The sequence below is a fragment of the Oryx dammah genome, unplaced genomic scaffold (genome assembly GCF_014754425.2).
Source record: "Oryx dammah isolate SB20612 unplaced genomic scaffold, SCBI_Odam_1.1 HiC_scaffold_11, whole genome shotgun sequence".
Classification (NCBI taxonomy): domain Eukaryota; kingdom Metazoa; phylum Chordata; class Mammalia; order Artiodactyla; family Bovidae; genus Oryx; species Oryx dammah.
Genome location: NW_024070195.1, coordinates 21642900 through 21657191, shown reverse-complemented (window position 1 = coordinate 21657191; position 14292 = coordinate 21642900). Strand labels below are relative to the sequence as shown.

At 41.5% G+C, this 14292-nt stretch overlaps 1 protein-coding gene across 1 annotated transcript; it reads right to left on the bottom strand.

Annotated features, from left to right (window-relative positions):
- Positions 1-8919: 8919 nt before the first annotated feature.
- On the bottom strand, positions 8920-13834 carry ZSCAN9 (zinc finger and SCAN domain containing 9). Its single transcript, XM_040250000.1, is given in 4 exon segments — positions 8920-9530; positions 13059-13212; positions 13416-13426; positions 13429-13834. Coding segments are annotated over 4 exon segments (1182 nt in total).
- Positions 13835-14292: the final 458 nt, after the last annotated feature.

Genomic DNA, 14292 nt, shown 5'->3' with positions numbered 1-14292 from the left:
GCTGCAACCTTATGGTGTCAAGGTCTCTCCTTGCAACTATGCAACCATGAGCCAGATTCCTCATGTCAGAAAAGCAGTTACAAACATGAAAAAGAGAAAGACCAAAATGATCCTGTGGTGTTGGATTGGATTCTAAGGTATCAGCATGAACTCAAGTCCCAAAATCTACAGTTACTTATAGAAATAAATATAAATGTACACAAGTCAGTGTATAAGTGTATATATACAGTATTTGATAAATGGCACTGCAATGTTTTGAGATAAATGGAAAAAATAAAACAAATTCTAATTGTTTAAAGACATAAAAGTCAAATAGCAAAACTTTCACATTTTTAGAAAAAAATTAGAAGCATTTCTTTATGCTCTTGAGTATAAAATACACAGACTGCACAAAATGTGAAGGAAAAATGTAGTACATTTGACATCATTAAAATTTAAGACCACATCAAAAGATACCAGAAACAAGTGGAAACTACAAACAGAAGACTGATGGAAGATATTTCTGAACTATATGACCAACAAGGATCAATACCCAGATTATACAAAGAGCATCAACAAATAAACAAGAAAAAAGCCAACAGTCAAAAAGAATAATTGACAAGAACTATGCACAGACAATTTACAGATAAGGAGTCTGGAGTGACCAACAAACAAGCAAAGATCTTTAACTTCATTAGTTACTCAGTTCACTTCAGTCAGTTCAGTCGCTCAGTCGTGTCTGACTCTTTGCGACCCCATGAATCGCAGCATGCCAGGCCTCCTTGTCCATCACCAACTCCTGGAGTTCATTGAGACTCACGTCCTTCGAGTCAGTGATGCCATCCAGCCATCTCATCCTCTGTCGTCCCCTTCTCCTGTCCCCAATCCCTCCCAGCATCACAGTCTTTTCCAATGAGTCAACTCTTCAGATGAGGTGGCCAAAGTACTGGAGTTTCAGCTTTAGCATCATTCCTTCCAAAGAACACCCAGGGCTGATCTCCTTTAGAATGGACAGGTTGGATCTCCTTGCAGTCCAAGGGAATCTCAAGAGTCTTCTCCAACACCACAGTTCAAAAGCATCAGTTCTTCAGTGCTCAGCTTCCTTCACAGTCCAGCTCTCACATCCATACATGACCACTGGAAAAACCATAGCTTTGACTAGACGGACCTTTGTTGGCAAAGTAATGTCTCTGCTTTTGAATATGCTATCTAGGTTGGTCATAAGTTTCCTTCCAAGGAGTAAGCGTCTTTTAATTTCATGGCTGCAATCACCATCTGCAGTGATTTTGGAGCCCAAAAAAATAAAGTCTAATACTGTTTCCATTGTTTCCCCATCTATTTCCCATGAAGTGATGGGACCAGATGCCATGATCTTCATTTTCTGAATGTTGAGCTTTAAGCCAACTTTTTCACTCTCCTTTTTCACTTTTATCAAGAGGCTTTTTAGCTCCTCTTCACTTTCTTCCATAAGGGTGGTGTCATCTGCATATCTAAGGTTATTGATATTTCTCCCGGCAATCTTGATTCCAGCTTGTTCTTCTTCCAGCCCAGGGTTTCTCATGATGTATTCTGCATATAAGTTAAATAAGCAGGGTGACAATACACAGCCTTGATGTACTCCTTTTCCTATTTGGAACCAGTCTGTTGTTCCATGTCCAGTTCTAACTGTTGCTTCCTGACCTGCATACAGGTTTCTCAAGAAGCAGGTCAGGTGGTCTGGTATTCCCATCTCTTTCAGAATTTTCCACAGTTTATTGTGATCCACACAGTCAAAGGCTTTGGCATAGTCACTAAAGCAGAAATAGATATTTTTCTGGAACTCTCTTGTTTTTTCCATGATCCAGTGGATGTTGGTAATTTGATCTCTGGTTCCTCTGCCTTTTATAAAACCATCAAATTTTAATACATTTCATAATAATACCTCAGCAAAATTTTGTAGTTTCAGTAATATCTGCTAATAAGAATGTGAAAATTTTTGAACTCATATACAGCTGATGGATGTGTAAGCTGGTGTGCTCATCTTAAAAGGCAATGTCAATATATATGGTAAAGTTGAGAATGATATACACACGGACTTAACAGCTTTAAATTATTTATCTTGTAGGAGTCTTGAACATGAACAATTATGTTAATTGAGTCACTTTTCAGAGCCAGACACTGTTTTAGGTATTCAGGATACAACATTGACAAAAAAGGACAAAGATTTCTGACCTCATGAAGTTTATATTCCAGTGGGGACTGACAAAAGATAAACAATAAGAATAAATACATAAATTTTAATAGGACATTATGAGAATGATAGTTTTTAAATAAAGGAATAAAAGAATAAGGACAAGACCTTAATCTTTTTTTTTTAACCACTCTATTCTACAGGATTGTTTATGTCGTTGGTAATCTTGAAAGATGAGATAACATATCCCAATGGTCAATTAGCAAGCTTACTTACTGCTTATTATAAAAGCTGAGGATTTTTTAAATTCAGATTTCCTGGATGCAACATAGGCACATTGTGTGTATAGCACCCACCTGAGCGCATCATGTCACCTCCTTGGGACTTGAGGGCAAGGGAAACTGATGCAAATATGATGATCTCATGCTGCTCGCAACCTATGAATAACAAGTGTTAGTCTTGCGATCTATAAGAAATGGGCTAGTTAAAGAAGTAATGATCAGGGCCTTATAACCTGGACCCATGCAACAAGACACGTAGGAGCACTGAAGACTCAAGGAGGACTGTCATGCATAAGAAGGTTTTTGAGAACTGGAGAAGAACAATTAAGACTTTGAAACAGTATGGCTATAGGTGGGGGAGGATGTGGACATCCATGCACTGAAGAAACACAATGAAATTCTGAGGGCAAAATGTGAAAGGCCTTGGGCCTCCATGGAATCATATAAAATTCTTTCTTTCTGCCCCAGGAAACTCATATTTTATGCCAGATTCCATGAAAGATTCACAGGCTAAGTTAATTAGCTTGTTGAAAGTGAAAGTCGCTCAGTCATGTCTGACTCTTTGCGACCATGATCCCGTGGACTATACAGTCCATAGCATTCTCCAGGCCAGAATACTGGAGTGGGTAGCCTTTCCCTTCTCTGGGGGATTTTATCAACCCAGGGACTGAATCCACGTCTCCCACATCGCAGGCAGATTCTTTACCAGCTGAGCCACCAAGGAAGCCCAAGAATACTGGAATGGGTAGCCTATCCCTTCTCCAGCAGATCTTCCCAACCCAGGAATTGAACCAGGATCTCCTGCATTGCAGGCAAATTCTTTACCAGCTGAGCTACCAGGGAAGCCCTAATTAGCTTGTTAGTAGAGTAAAATGAAATCCCAGACCTTGAAAATCTGAGAAAATATGTCTACCAGTCCTTGCTGATGTCCTTTTGGGCTTGTTTAATCTTGGGTCAAAGACCCTATTATGCATACACATAAATCTCAAGATTTGGAGCATTACTTATGAATTTTCCTTAGACATATATTCCCTTTCAATATTATGGTGACAAAGCTTTGCATGCATAGCTTTTTTTAATAATTCTAATTTCCTCAAGGTATATACATACATATACTGGCATAGAAGGCCAGCACTCACTCTAGACACATTTTAACTCTCACACTGCTTTCACCTCTTGAGGAACAGTCACCTCGCTGCCAAACAAAATTAAAGAAATGATATTATGGCTAATTTGTAGACTCTTTAAAAATAGTTTATGAACTCCTCTCCATGGTCAATTTTAAAGACCCCCTAAAAGCTAAAAGACTCACTTCTCTGCTGAAACATAGAGAAATTCAGGGAGCTCAAGTTCCCCCATCTAATTAGTAGAAAAATTAGGATAGAAGCTTTGTACTCAGAGTTTCAGTTATCCAGTAAGCTTTTTACCCACCTATATGGTCAGAGGAGCCTGTCCATGGGGTTGCAAAGAGTTGGACACGATTGAGTGACTAACACACACACACACACACACACACACATTGTTTCTCATGAACAGTACCCCTCACCTATATCAATCAGCTGTTGTGCAGGTAACAATGGTGACTCTTCTGGCTTGGGTAGTCCAGAGTCTTATAAGTAAGACTGGAATTTCAGTCATACTTAAGGAAACAGATTCAGGAAAGTAAATAATAGAATCTGAGGAAGTTGGAAAGTGGCAAATGACACCAATCACTTGGATAGGTACTGCCACTGTGAAAGGCTACAACATGAGCTGTGATAAAAGCCAGTCTTTGATGTGATCTCAAAGAGAAGTCCAATATATTCCTTCTCTCTCCATTTCTCTACTTTTCTCCCAAAGGAATAGGTGCAAACCTGGAGACACCCCCTTAGATACCTGAATTCTGTGAGTCAAAGAAAGGTTTCTAGGGGTGAACGGAATGTAGAAGACATCTAGGTTTTTCTGAATTGAGAGTTGAATTCTGAGTTAACTTCTTGCCGTGTGAGCCTCAGAGAATCTTCTGCTTATAGCCTTCAGCTAGCTCATCTGATATTAATACCTTTGTATTCAACAATTAGTTCTATACCTTAAAAGTACTCCCAAAGCACTGGCTTCTGCTGCACTGGGTATCATCTTGTCAGGATAGGCAGGGTGACCAGCAACTGGTCTGAGGGTGAAGACGTCATCCAGAATGTGAAGAGGAAATGGTGATTGTGCTGGAGGATCTGGAGAGAGAACCTGGTAAACCAGGAGAGCTGATGAAAAGGTTGATGTGGGACTGTATGTATGTGTGTATGTGGTTGTGTGGGTGTGTGTGCACATGTGAAAAAAATCAAAGTGGGAGTCAGGGCTCTCTCTGAAAAGGCTCCACCACACCTGTTTCTTGTCATTCCACCACACATCAAGCAGTAGTTCTTAACTTTGTTTAGTTTTTGGATCCTTTTGAAAATATGATGGACACTATAGATCCTCAGTGTTTTAAAATCAACCACTACCATAGTAATACCCTTTTGAATCTAAACATTTTTAATTACTCATAGGTCCCAGCTAATCCTCTCTGGCAGGAAGTAGGCAAAAAAGATTTGTATGTCTCCAAACAGATTAGAAATCCCTGAAATTTCACCTCAGGTCCCACAAACCACACCCCCTTCAAGAGTCTAGTGAGGGTACAGGCTGCCTCTGGGAGCTCACCTCTTCTAGAAAGTCTCAGCTGACTTCAGTGGGAGGTGAGCCACTCTGCAGTAGTGAGACAGTTTCAGGTAGTCAAATGGACAGGGATGGATTTTTTTTTTAACAGATGCTTTTTCTGGTTATATACATTTGTTTAAAATGGATTGAATGCTAAATTCATACTTACTCCTTAGTTTACAAGGATAGAGCAACTAGAATCACATGATAAAGTATTTCCTGAATTGATTCTCTTTAAACAGTTGTAATTTAAAAAAAAATCTTGACTCTGTTATTGATGTTTGACAGATCACTGACAGCTTTCACTTCCTATTTTCCCCTTCCTTTCTCCCCCACATGTGAGTAAGTTTATAAGAAATGTGCTTCCTCAGTTGGCACCTCAAGCTATGCAAGTCCTTACCTTATCTGTGCATAAGAAGTATTTCCTGGGCCCATCCTCTAACCACAATAAAAACCAGGGCCACTAGCTCTTACCCTCCTTTGCACTGGTGGTGGTGGTTTAGTCGCTAAGTCTTGTCTGCCTCTTGTGATACCATGAACTGTTATTTCCTTCTCCAGGAAACTCCTTCTCTGAGCTTCCCTGACTGTCTGCAATGCAGGAGACCCGGGCTTAATCCCTGTGTCGGGAAGATCCCCTGGAGAAGGAAATGGCAACCCACTCCAATATTCTTGCCTAGAGAATTTCATGGACAGGGAAGCCTGGTAGCTACGTCCTTGGGGTCACAAAGAGTCAGACACAACTGAGTAACTAACACTTTAACATACCTGATAGAAAGCAAAATATCAAATTCTGTCTTGGAAGTTCCAGTCTCAGCTCTCTTAACCTGTGACATCCTTTGCACCATTCAAGTCAATTCTGGACCAGCTTGGGTGCTGCCCTACTGTCCCCCAAAAGTTCCTTGATGAGAATAAAACATTTTTCATTCATTCTTCATAGTATCATCCCTAGTAATTGGAAGGGGGATTCATACCACCTCTGTACAATAAGCACATTCACAGCTCAAAGAGAGGTAACACAAAGTGAAAGGGTCATGTAGTCCTCCATCTACCCCAGTTACCATGTTGACAGTCTGTTGCATGCTTCTCCTACATGATCAAATCTTGACACATCCAGAAGCATTCTGGACAATTCTGGGTATGTTCCTAGGCCCATCTTCATTCCTTCTACTGACAGATGTCCACTGTCTGAACTTTTCTTTCCTTATCCCACATACCTGTTCTGTGTCTGGCCATTATTTCTTCTTTTGTCCCCTGGCATCACAGATTTCATCTTTCTCATGCCCTCCTCAAATTATTCCCTCTTCATATACTTTTCAGATACATACCAACTTCATATTCTTACATTTCATTTGGAAGATTTTCTCCCTCCTAACAGGTCCCTTCTTTATACTGGATTATTATTTCAGATGGAAAACTCAGCAGTTCCAAAGAAAATATAGGGTTATACAGGACGGTATGTAGAACACTGGGAGCATTCACCAGGATCCTAAGTGTGAAAAAAAAAAATGGACACAAGATCAGATTAGAACATCAGCAGACAACTCCAGATCTAAGCACACAACAGAAGGGAAAGGTTCAGGAGATTTAAGATGGTAGTTTTTAAAGCATCTTATGGGTGATGATCCAATGCGCTGATGTCTCATATTAATACTCAGGATACTGACGACTTTTTGTAATGCTGAAGATGGATGGGAGAGCAATAAGGGAATTTTGGGTGACTGAGCTTAAATGAGGAAATCTAAGAATACCAATATGAAGCATGACATTGTAAACAGTGGGATTTAGATTCAAAAGTCAAGGGTTTAACTGAAAAGACTTGACGTAAGATGTTAACATTAGGGGCAGCTGAGTGAAGGGTACATGAGAACTCTATCTTTACCACTTTTGTGGGGGAAGGGCAGTGACATGCTGCACAGCTTGTGGGATATTAGTTCCCTGACCATGGACTGAACTGGGGCCATGGCAGTGAAAGCCCCGGGTCCTAACCACTGGACTGCCAGGGAACTCCCTCTTTGCAACTTTTTTTTATAAGTCTAAAATTATTCCATAAGTTAACATTTACTAAAAATAAAAGTCCAAAGGTTAAGCCTTGGCTCTAAGGTTTGGATCTTCTGAATCTTCAATTCCTCATCTGTGAAACAGGATAATAATACTCATTTTCCTGTGTGGTTGTTGTGAGAAGCAACTGTGGTGAAGTAAATGGAAGCCCTCTAAAACCAGCGAAGCACTCAGCCAATGCTAGTCAGTGATCCAAGGGAGGATCACGCAGGTGTCAGAGGGAAGCAGTAGGCAGAAACAGTGTTTACTATGTGGGTACTGGTCACGGGGAACACCAAAGACCCCTTTATTGTAAAACATCAGCAGCACTCTATGTGATCTTTAGGAATTAAACACAGATATAGGTCGTCCTAGTATGTTGGCTGTGGCACTGCCATTTATTAATACATTTTTAGAAAAGGCTAGCAGTCATCTCAAAGAGAATAAATAAGAGGGATGGGGCTAGTAAGAAACAGGAAAGGGCAAAGGAAGCAAAGGGAAATCAGCACCTTCAAAACCCTAAACATTCCTTTTATGGAATCAAAACACCAATATCCACTGGATCATTGAAAAAGCAAGAGAGTTCCAAAAAAACATCTACTTCTGCTTTATTGACTATGCCAAAGCCTTTGAGTGTGTGGAGCAAAACAAACTGTGGAAAATTTTTCAAGAGATGGGAAAACCAGACCACCTGATCTGCCTCCTGAGAAATCTGTACGTAGATCAAGAAGCAACAGTTAGAACTGGACATGGAAGAACAGACTGGTTCCAAATTGGAAAAGGGGTAGGTCAAGCCTGTATATTGCCACCCTGCTTACTTAACTTATATACAGAGTACATCATGCAAAATGCTGGGCTGGATGAAGCACAAGCTGGAATTAAGATTGCCAAGAGAAATATCAATAACCTCAGATATGCAGATGACACCACTGATGGCACAAAGTGAAGAAGAACTAAAGAGGCTCTTGGTGAAAGTGAAAGAGGAGAGTGAAAAAGTTGGCTTAAACATTCAGAAAACTAAGATCATGGCATCTGGTCCCATCACTTCATGGAAGATAGTTGGGGAAATAATGGAAACAGTGACAGACTTTATATTTTTGGGCTCCAAAATCACCACAGATGGTGACAGGAGCCCCGAAATTAAAAGACGCTTGCTCCTTGGAAGAAAAGTTATGACCAACCTAGACAGCATATTCAAAAACAGAGACATTACTTTGCTGACAAAGGTCTGTCTAGTCAAAGCTATGGTTTTTCCAGTAGTCATATATGGATGTGAGAGTCAGACTCTAAAGAAAGCTGGGTGCTGAAGAATTGATGCTTTTGAACTGTGGTGCTGGAGAAGACTCTTGAGAGTCCCTTGGACAGCAAGGAGATCCAACCAGTCCATCCTAAAGGAAATCAGTCCTGAATGTTCATTGGAAGGACTGATGCTGAAGCTGAAACTCCAATACTTTGGCCACCTGATGCAAAGAGCTGACTCATTTGAAAAGACCCTGACTCTGAGAAAGACTGAAGGTGGTAGGAGAAGGGGATGACAGAGGATGAGATGGTTGGATGGCATCACCAACTCAATGGACATGAGTTTGAGTATACCCTGGGAGTTGGTGATGGACAGGGAGGCCTGGCGTGCTGCAGTCCATGGGGTCGCAAAGAGTCAGACATGACTGAGCAACTGAACCGAACTGAGACCAAAACACATTTTGTGGCGACAGGAAGGTGTGTTCTAGTCTTTACCTACTCCATGTGACTTGGTGAGTGATCTAGAAAACTTGCACACAGCTTGGATTAGATCAGCTCAGCCACCAGGTGGATCTTCTGATGGCGGATGAGGTTGCAGTGGTGGTTAAAGCTCTTCCCACACTGGTTGCAATGGTGAGGGCGCTCCCCTGTGTGGCTTCTCTGATGCTCGATGAGAAACGAGCGCCGACTGTAGCTCTTGTTGCACTGGCTGCATTGATATGGCTTTTCTCCCTTGTGGATTCTCTGGTGCTGGATGAGACCAGAACTCTGGCTGAAGGCCTTTCCACACTCCTTACAATGGTACCGTTTCTGAATATTGTGGATTCCTCTGTGATTAAAAAGACCCGAATTCCGACTGAAGGTTTTCCCACACTCATTACACTCGTAGGGTCTTTCTCCAGTGTGAACTCTTTGATGTCAAACCAGACCCGAGCTCTAAGCAAAGCTCTTTCAACATTCCTCACATGTGTGTGGTCCGGTTCCTACAGGCCTTCCCCAGTGCCTCTCTACCCCACCCTTATGTTCACTGACTTCTCCATGTCGGGGCCCCTGCTGTGATTCCTCCCAGGTCTGTCCATAAGACACTTTCCCACATGGTTCCACTCTCTTACGACAATGTTTCCTTAGCACCAACTCTCTGTCCTTAGTCTGGGTCATTCCACAAAAAAAAGACCAGGTAAATGTCACTTGTTCCCTGAGCCTAGTGATGAATGGGTTGCTATGTGAACAGAAATGCAAGGTGCTGCTGCTTCTGTTTCTTTTTAATCTATGTATTTATTTGGCTTCAGGGGTCTTAGTTGTGGCACATGAGATCTTTGATCTTCATTGTGGCATGAAGAATCTTTTTTTTTTTTTAGCCGTGGCTTATGAACTCTTAGCTGCTGCATGTGGAATCTAGTTCCCTGATCAGAGATCAAACCCAGGTCCCTGCACTGGGAGCACAGAATCTTAGCCACTGCATGACCAAGGAAGTCCCAAGTGAGGTACTTCTATCCTGATGTCACAGAGTCGGAAGGAGGTTACAAACTGAAGGGCCAGTGTGGCAACACCTTCTTCTAGGTAATAAGGGAAGTTTGCCCTCTTTGGCAAAATGCAGCTAGGTGTCCCCCACATGGATGAGGCCTGAAGAAAATTTTTTTATGTTCTTCACAAGAAGAGAATGGTCAGGATCAGAGTGGCTTCTTTGGAGTCTTCGCTGAGAATTCCCTCCACACTGTGATGCAGGGCGCCTCAAAGTGACCCTTTCTAAAGAAAGTTATTTTGTGTAGACCTCCGTTCATTTGGTCATTTATGGAAAAAGTGCTGAGCTTCTCCTATGCTAGGTGCTGTAGGAAGTACTTTATGTCTTTCTAATCTGTAATCATCCTGGGTGCATCCCCAGGACAAAGCCTCAGCTCTAGTGCTTCTCTCTTCCTGGAAACTCTGACCTCAGAGCTCATTCTCTCACTTCCTTGAAGTTTTTCCTCAATTCTCACCTTCTCAATTCTTCCACTTAAAACTATACTCTGTGTGTCCCATCCATAGCAGTCAAATTCCCTGTATGCTCTATTTGTGCTTTATTCTGTAACATCACCTTCTAACAAATTGTATCATCTTGTTTATATGCTTATTATTTGTCTCCCCCTTGCTACATATAATCTTATCTCCATGGGAACAAGATCTTTCTGGTTTATTCCCTGAGAATCTTGGCTGGTGCACAGTGGTGGCTCAATAAATATTTGTTGAATATTTAGAGAAAGGATTAAAATCAATGTTACTACTCTGGCCTGAACTGACCGACCCAGGGGCTGGTGCTGAGGCAAAGGCTGTTCCATAGGACTGGTTCACGTTGGACAATAGTCAACCAACCTAACTAGCCTGCCTCTATTTAGATGAGTTGAAGGTGAGGCTGGAAAAGGGCTGCTGTGAATCTTTAGGATGTCTTGGATTCCCCAGGTATGATTACCACTTTGCAACTCAGAAAAACCCAAAACATTGGACTCTTTCTCCGACATCTAACTGCATTGTCCCTCACACTCCTGGATAGGTACCTCTTAGGACTCCTCTGGGATGAGACCAGGCTTCTCCATGACAACAGGTTTGCAAAACAGAAATGTGTCTGCAGAGAAGACATGGGCCACAAGTGAGCCAAGTACTACCCTTTTGCTCAAACTTTACATTTACATCTGAAATGTACAAGGGGACTGGGTAGAATATAAAAGCCATGACATTTTCCACTTTTTAATAATTATCATTTATACAGTGTTCCATGAGTTACGAAGCACTTTCACGTATATTATCAAACTAACCACAAAACCTGTTCATGTTAGTATCCCACTTCTTAAAAGAACTTAAGATATACAAAGGAGTCTATTTATAGCTAGACAGACTATATTTAGAAAGAAATCTGGAAAACACACAACAATTTGACAAGAGCAGTTACTCCTGGTGTGTAAGACTTGAAGGAGAACTTTTACTTTTTTTACTATGTAAACTTGTATATTTGGGGGATTATTTACTATCTGTATGCATTTTAAAAGAAACGCAAATTCAATGATATAAAGTAACTTTAAATGTTGCTTGGCTAAAAAAATAAAGAGCTGGAACTTGGATTTGGTCCTTGTAATCTCAAGTACTTCCTACATTGCTTTTACAAAATGGGCTTTTCCTGAACATGTGCACTGACAGTGCCGTAGGGAGCACTCTATGATCTGTAGAAGCCTTCTGGATACTCTCCTGTAGCCACTGTAGATGCTTAACACATATTAGTTGAATGAATGAATGACCAGATGGATGGATGGATAGATGGAGGAAGGACTTACTCAGATGTGCTGTGGAAGAAGGGTTCTCAGCAGGGTTCTAGATGCAGGCTTGGAAGGTAGAAGGAAAAAATGGCTGAAAAATGAGAAGTCCAACTTCATGGGGAGAGGAAGAAGAAAGTAACAAAGAAACTGACTGGAAAGTTTCCCATTAAGGAGGAAGATGAAACCAGAAGGAATTTTAGTAAGATGAGGTCATGGGAGTCAGAGGAAGGTCTGCAGCGGGCACAGAATTACTCATCAAATATAGTTTTAATTTAAATTAAGAGATGTGTTCCAAAATCATAACTGTGTGATTGCTAGGGTAAATGAAATAAATAGAAGCTGGAAACAGAGTGACAAGAGAAGTTGTAGCTTTGATACACATGGGGTAATGTGGAAATGAAGACAGGAGACCTCTGCTGTGGATGGATTACCAGAAGGATAACAAAAAGTCAGTAAGAGGCTATGATGTTATATGTGGGGAATTAGATTGGATTTGGAGCCAACTGTGCAGGGAGAGTTAGAATGGGAAGGCAACTGACTCAGCCCCGAGTACCTAGTTCTATACTCACTGGTGCCCAGTGCTGATGCCACTAAGAAGATTACGTACAAAAAAAATGGCAAGGTCTATTCCATTGGATTCTCTCATCCGGTCTGCCACCTACTAAGTATATCTCATATTTTTGACTGTAAATGTAAACCCAAATCGACAAGGGTGGCCCTGGTAATTTCTGATAACAGTTATAATATATTAAGCATAATGTGTGCCACGTATTTTTCACAAATTGTGTTCAATGCTCACAGCGACTTTTTGAGGTACATATTTGTTATTGACTGAACTGTGTCATGCCTACCCCAAATTCATCTGTTGAAGCCTTAATTGTATTTGAAGATAGGGTCTTCAGAGAGGTAATTAAGGTAATTAAAGGTGGGGTCCTAATCCAATAGGACTGATGTCCTTATAATAAGAAGAAGAGATATCCGAGTGCTCTCTTGCTCTCTTTCTCCTCCTCTCTCCACAGGCAGGGGTAGAGAGAAATGCCCATGTGAGGACATAGCAAGAAGGCAGCTCACTACAGTCCAGGAATAGAGGTCTCACTAGATATCAACTCTGATGGCATCTTGATCTTGAATTTCTAGCCTCCAAAACTATGAGAAAATAAACTTCTGTTGCTTAAGCCAGTCAGTCTGTGATATTCTGTCATGGCAGCCTGAGCAGACATTTTGCAGATGAAGAAACCTTGATGAACTGGTTAACTAACCTGCCCAAGTACAAGCAGCTTCCAGAAGCTCTGAGCATTGCTGGCAGAGCATTTTTTTCACCCCCTGGTTTCCCAGCTCTGGTTTTTCTGTCTATCTGTGCTTGACCAGGTGGGATATGTTCAACACCAGATAAATCCTGTCCCTCACCTGTCTCTCCCATAGGGTGGGGCTCCTGAGCAGGGTCACGAGTGAGTTGGGGCTCCTTAGGCTGGAACTGAAGGGCCAGTGACATCTGTGCTTCCAGAGACACTGTCCCTTTAGAAAGGACTTCTTGTTCCTGTCTGTAGGCTACCATCTAGAAACAAGGAAACAAGATTTTTTTTTTAAGATATAAGATTTGACCTCTGAAGAAATTAACTGTCTAAAGAAACACTTTTCAGAAAGACACAGAAAGCAAGGTCTTATTTAATCACCAAAGTCAAGGGGATACAAAGCAGAGGACACAGAGATCCTTGGTGACCGACACATACTCTTTCCCTGGTGAATCTCCCTTCCTACCTTGTGTTGCGTTCATCAAGCTCTCTCTCCAGATCCTCCAGCAAAATCACCGCTTCTTCCCCACTCTCTGGACAGTGTTCCCGCATCCAGCCCTGCAGCGCCTGGGGCAGGATGGACAGGAACTGCTCCAGCACTAGCAGGTCCAGGATCTGCTCCTTCGTGCTCACGTGTGGCCTTAACCACTGGTAGCAAGGTTCCCGGAGTCGAGTGAGAGCCTCTCTTGGTCCAGGAGTCTCCTGGTAGCAGAACTGTCAAAAGTGCCTTCGGGAGATCTCTCTTGCCAGTGCATTACTGCGTTTCAGTCTGGATTCCTGCATTTGGAGATGACTTTCTGCCTCCACTTTTTCTGTCAGAAGTTCTTCCCAAACCTTGGGAGTTTGTATATCCAGGCATAAAATCTCCTTGGAGTCTATATTCATCTTGACCTTGAATAGCTTAAAAGGCACCCTCTAGCTGGAGCTACAAGTTAGAAACACCTTTGGAAGTTCCCTCCTTTTAATCAGTAAAAGTCATTGTTTAGGTAGAAAAATGGCAACAGTTAATGACAGAAACTTCTAATCAATTGTTATAGACCTAAACCTCTTCACTGAAAGTAGTGACTTGCTGACCAAAGAATGAAATAATGGAATGGATAAGGTCATAATGTACGAAAAGCAGACTTTCGAGTTACCCAGACCTCAGTTTTATTCTGATTCTTTACCAATTGTGAAATCTTGTGCCAATTTCTTATCTTCTCCCAGTCTCAGTTTTTTAATATGAAAATAGCAATAATACCTTACAGAGTTCACGGAGGAATTAGGGACCAAACAGATCACTCAGAATGGTTTAAAAGTTCAGATTCACTGTAAAAAAGTTAAATTAGAGAGAGAGGAAAAAA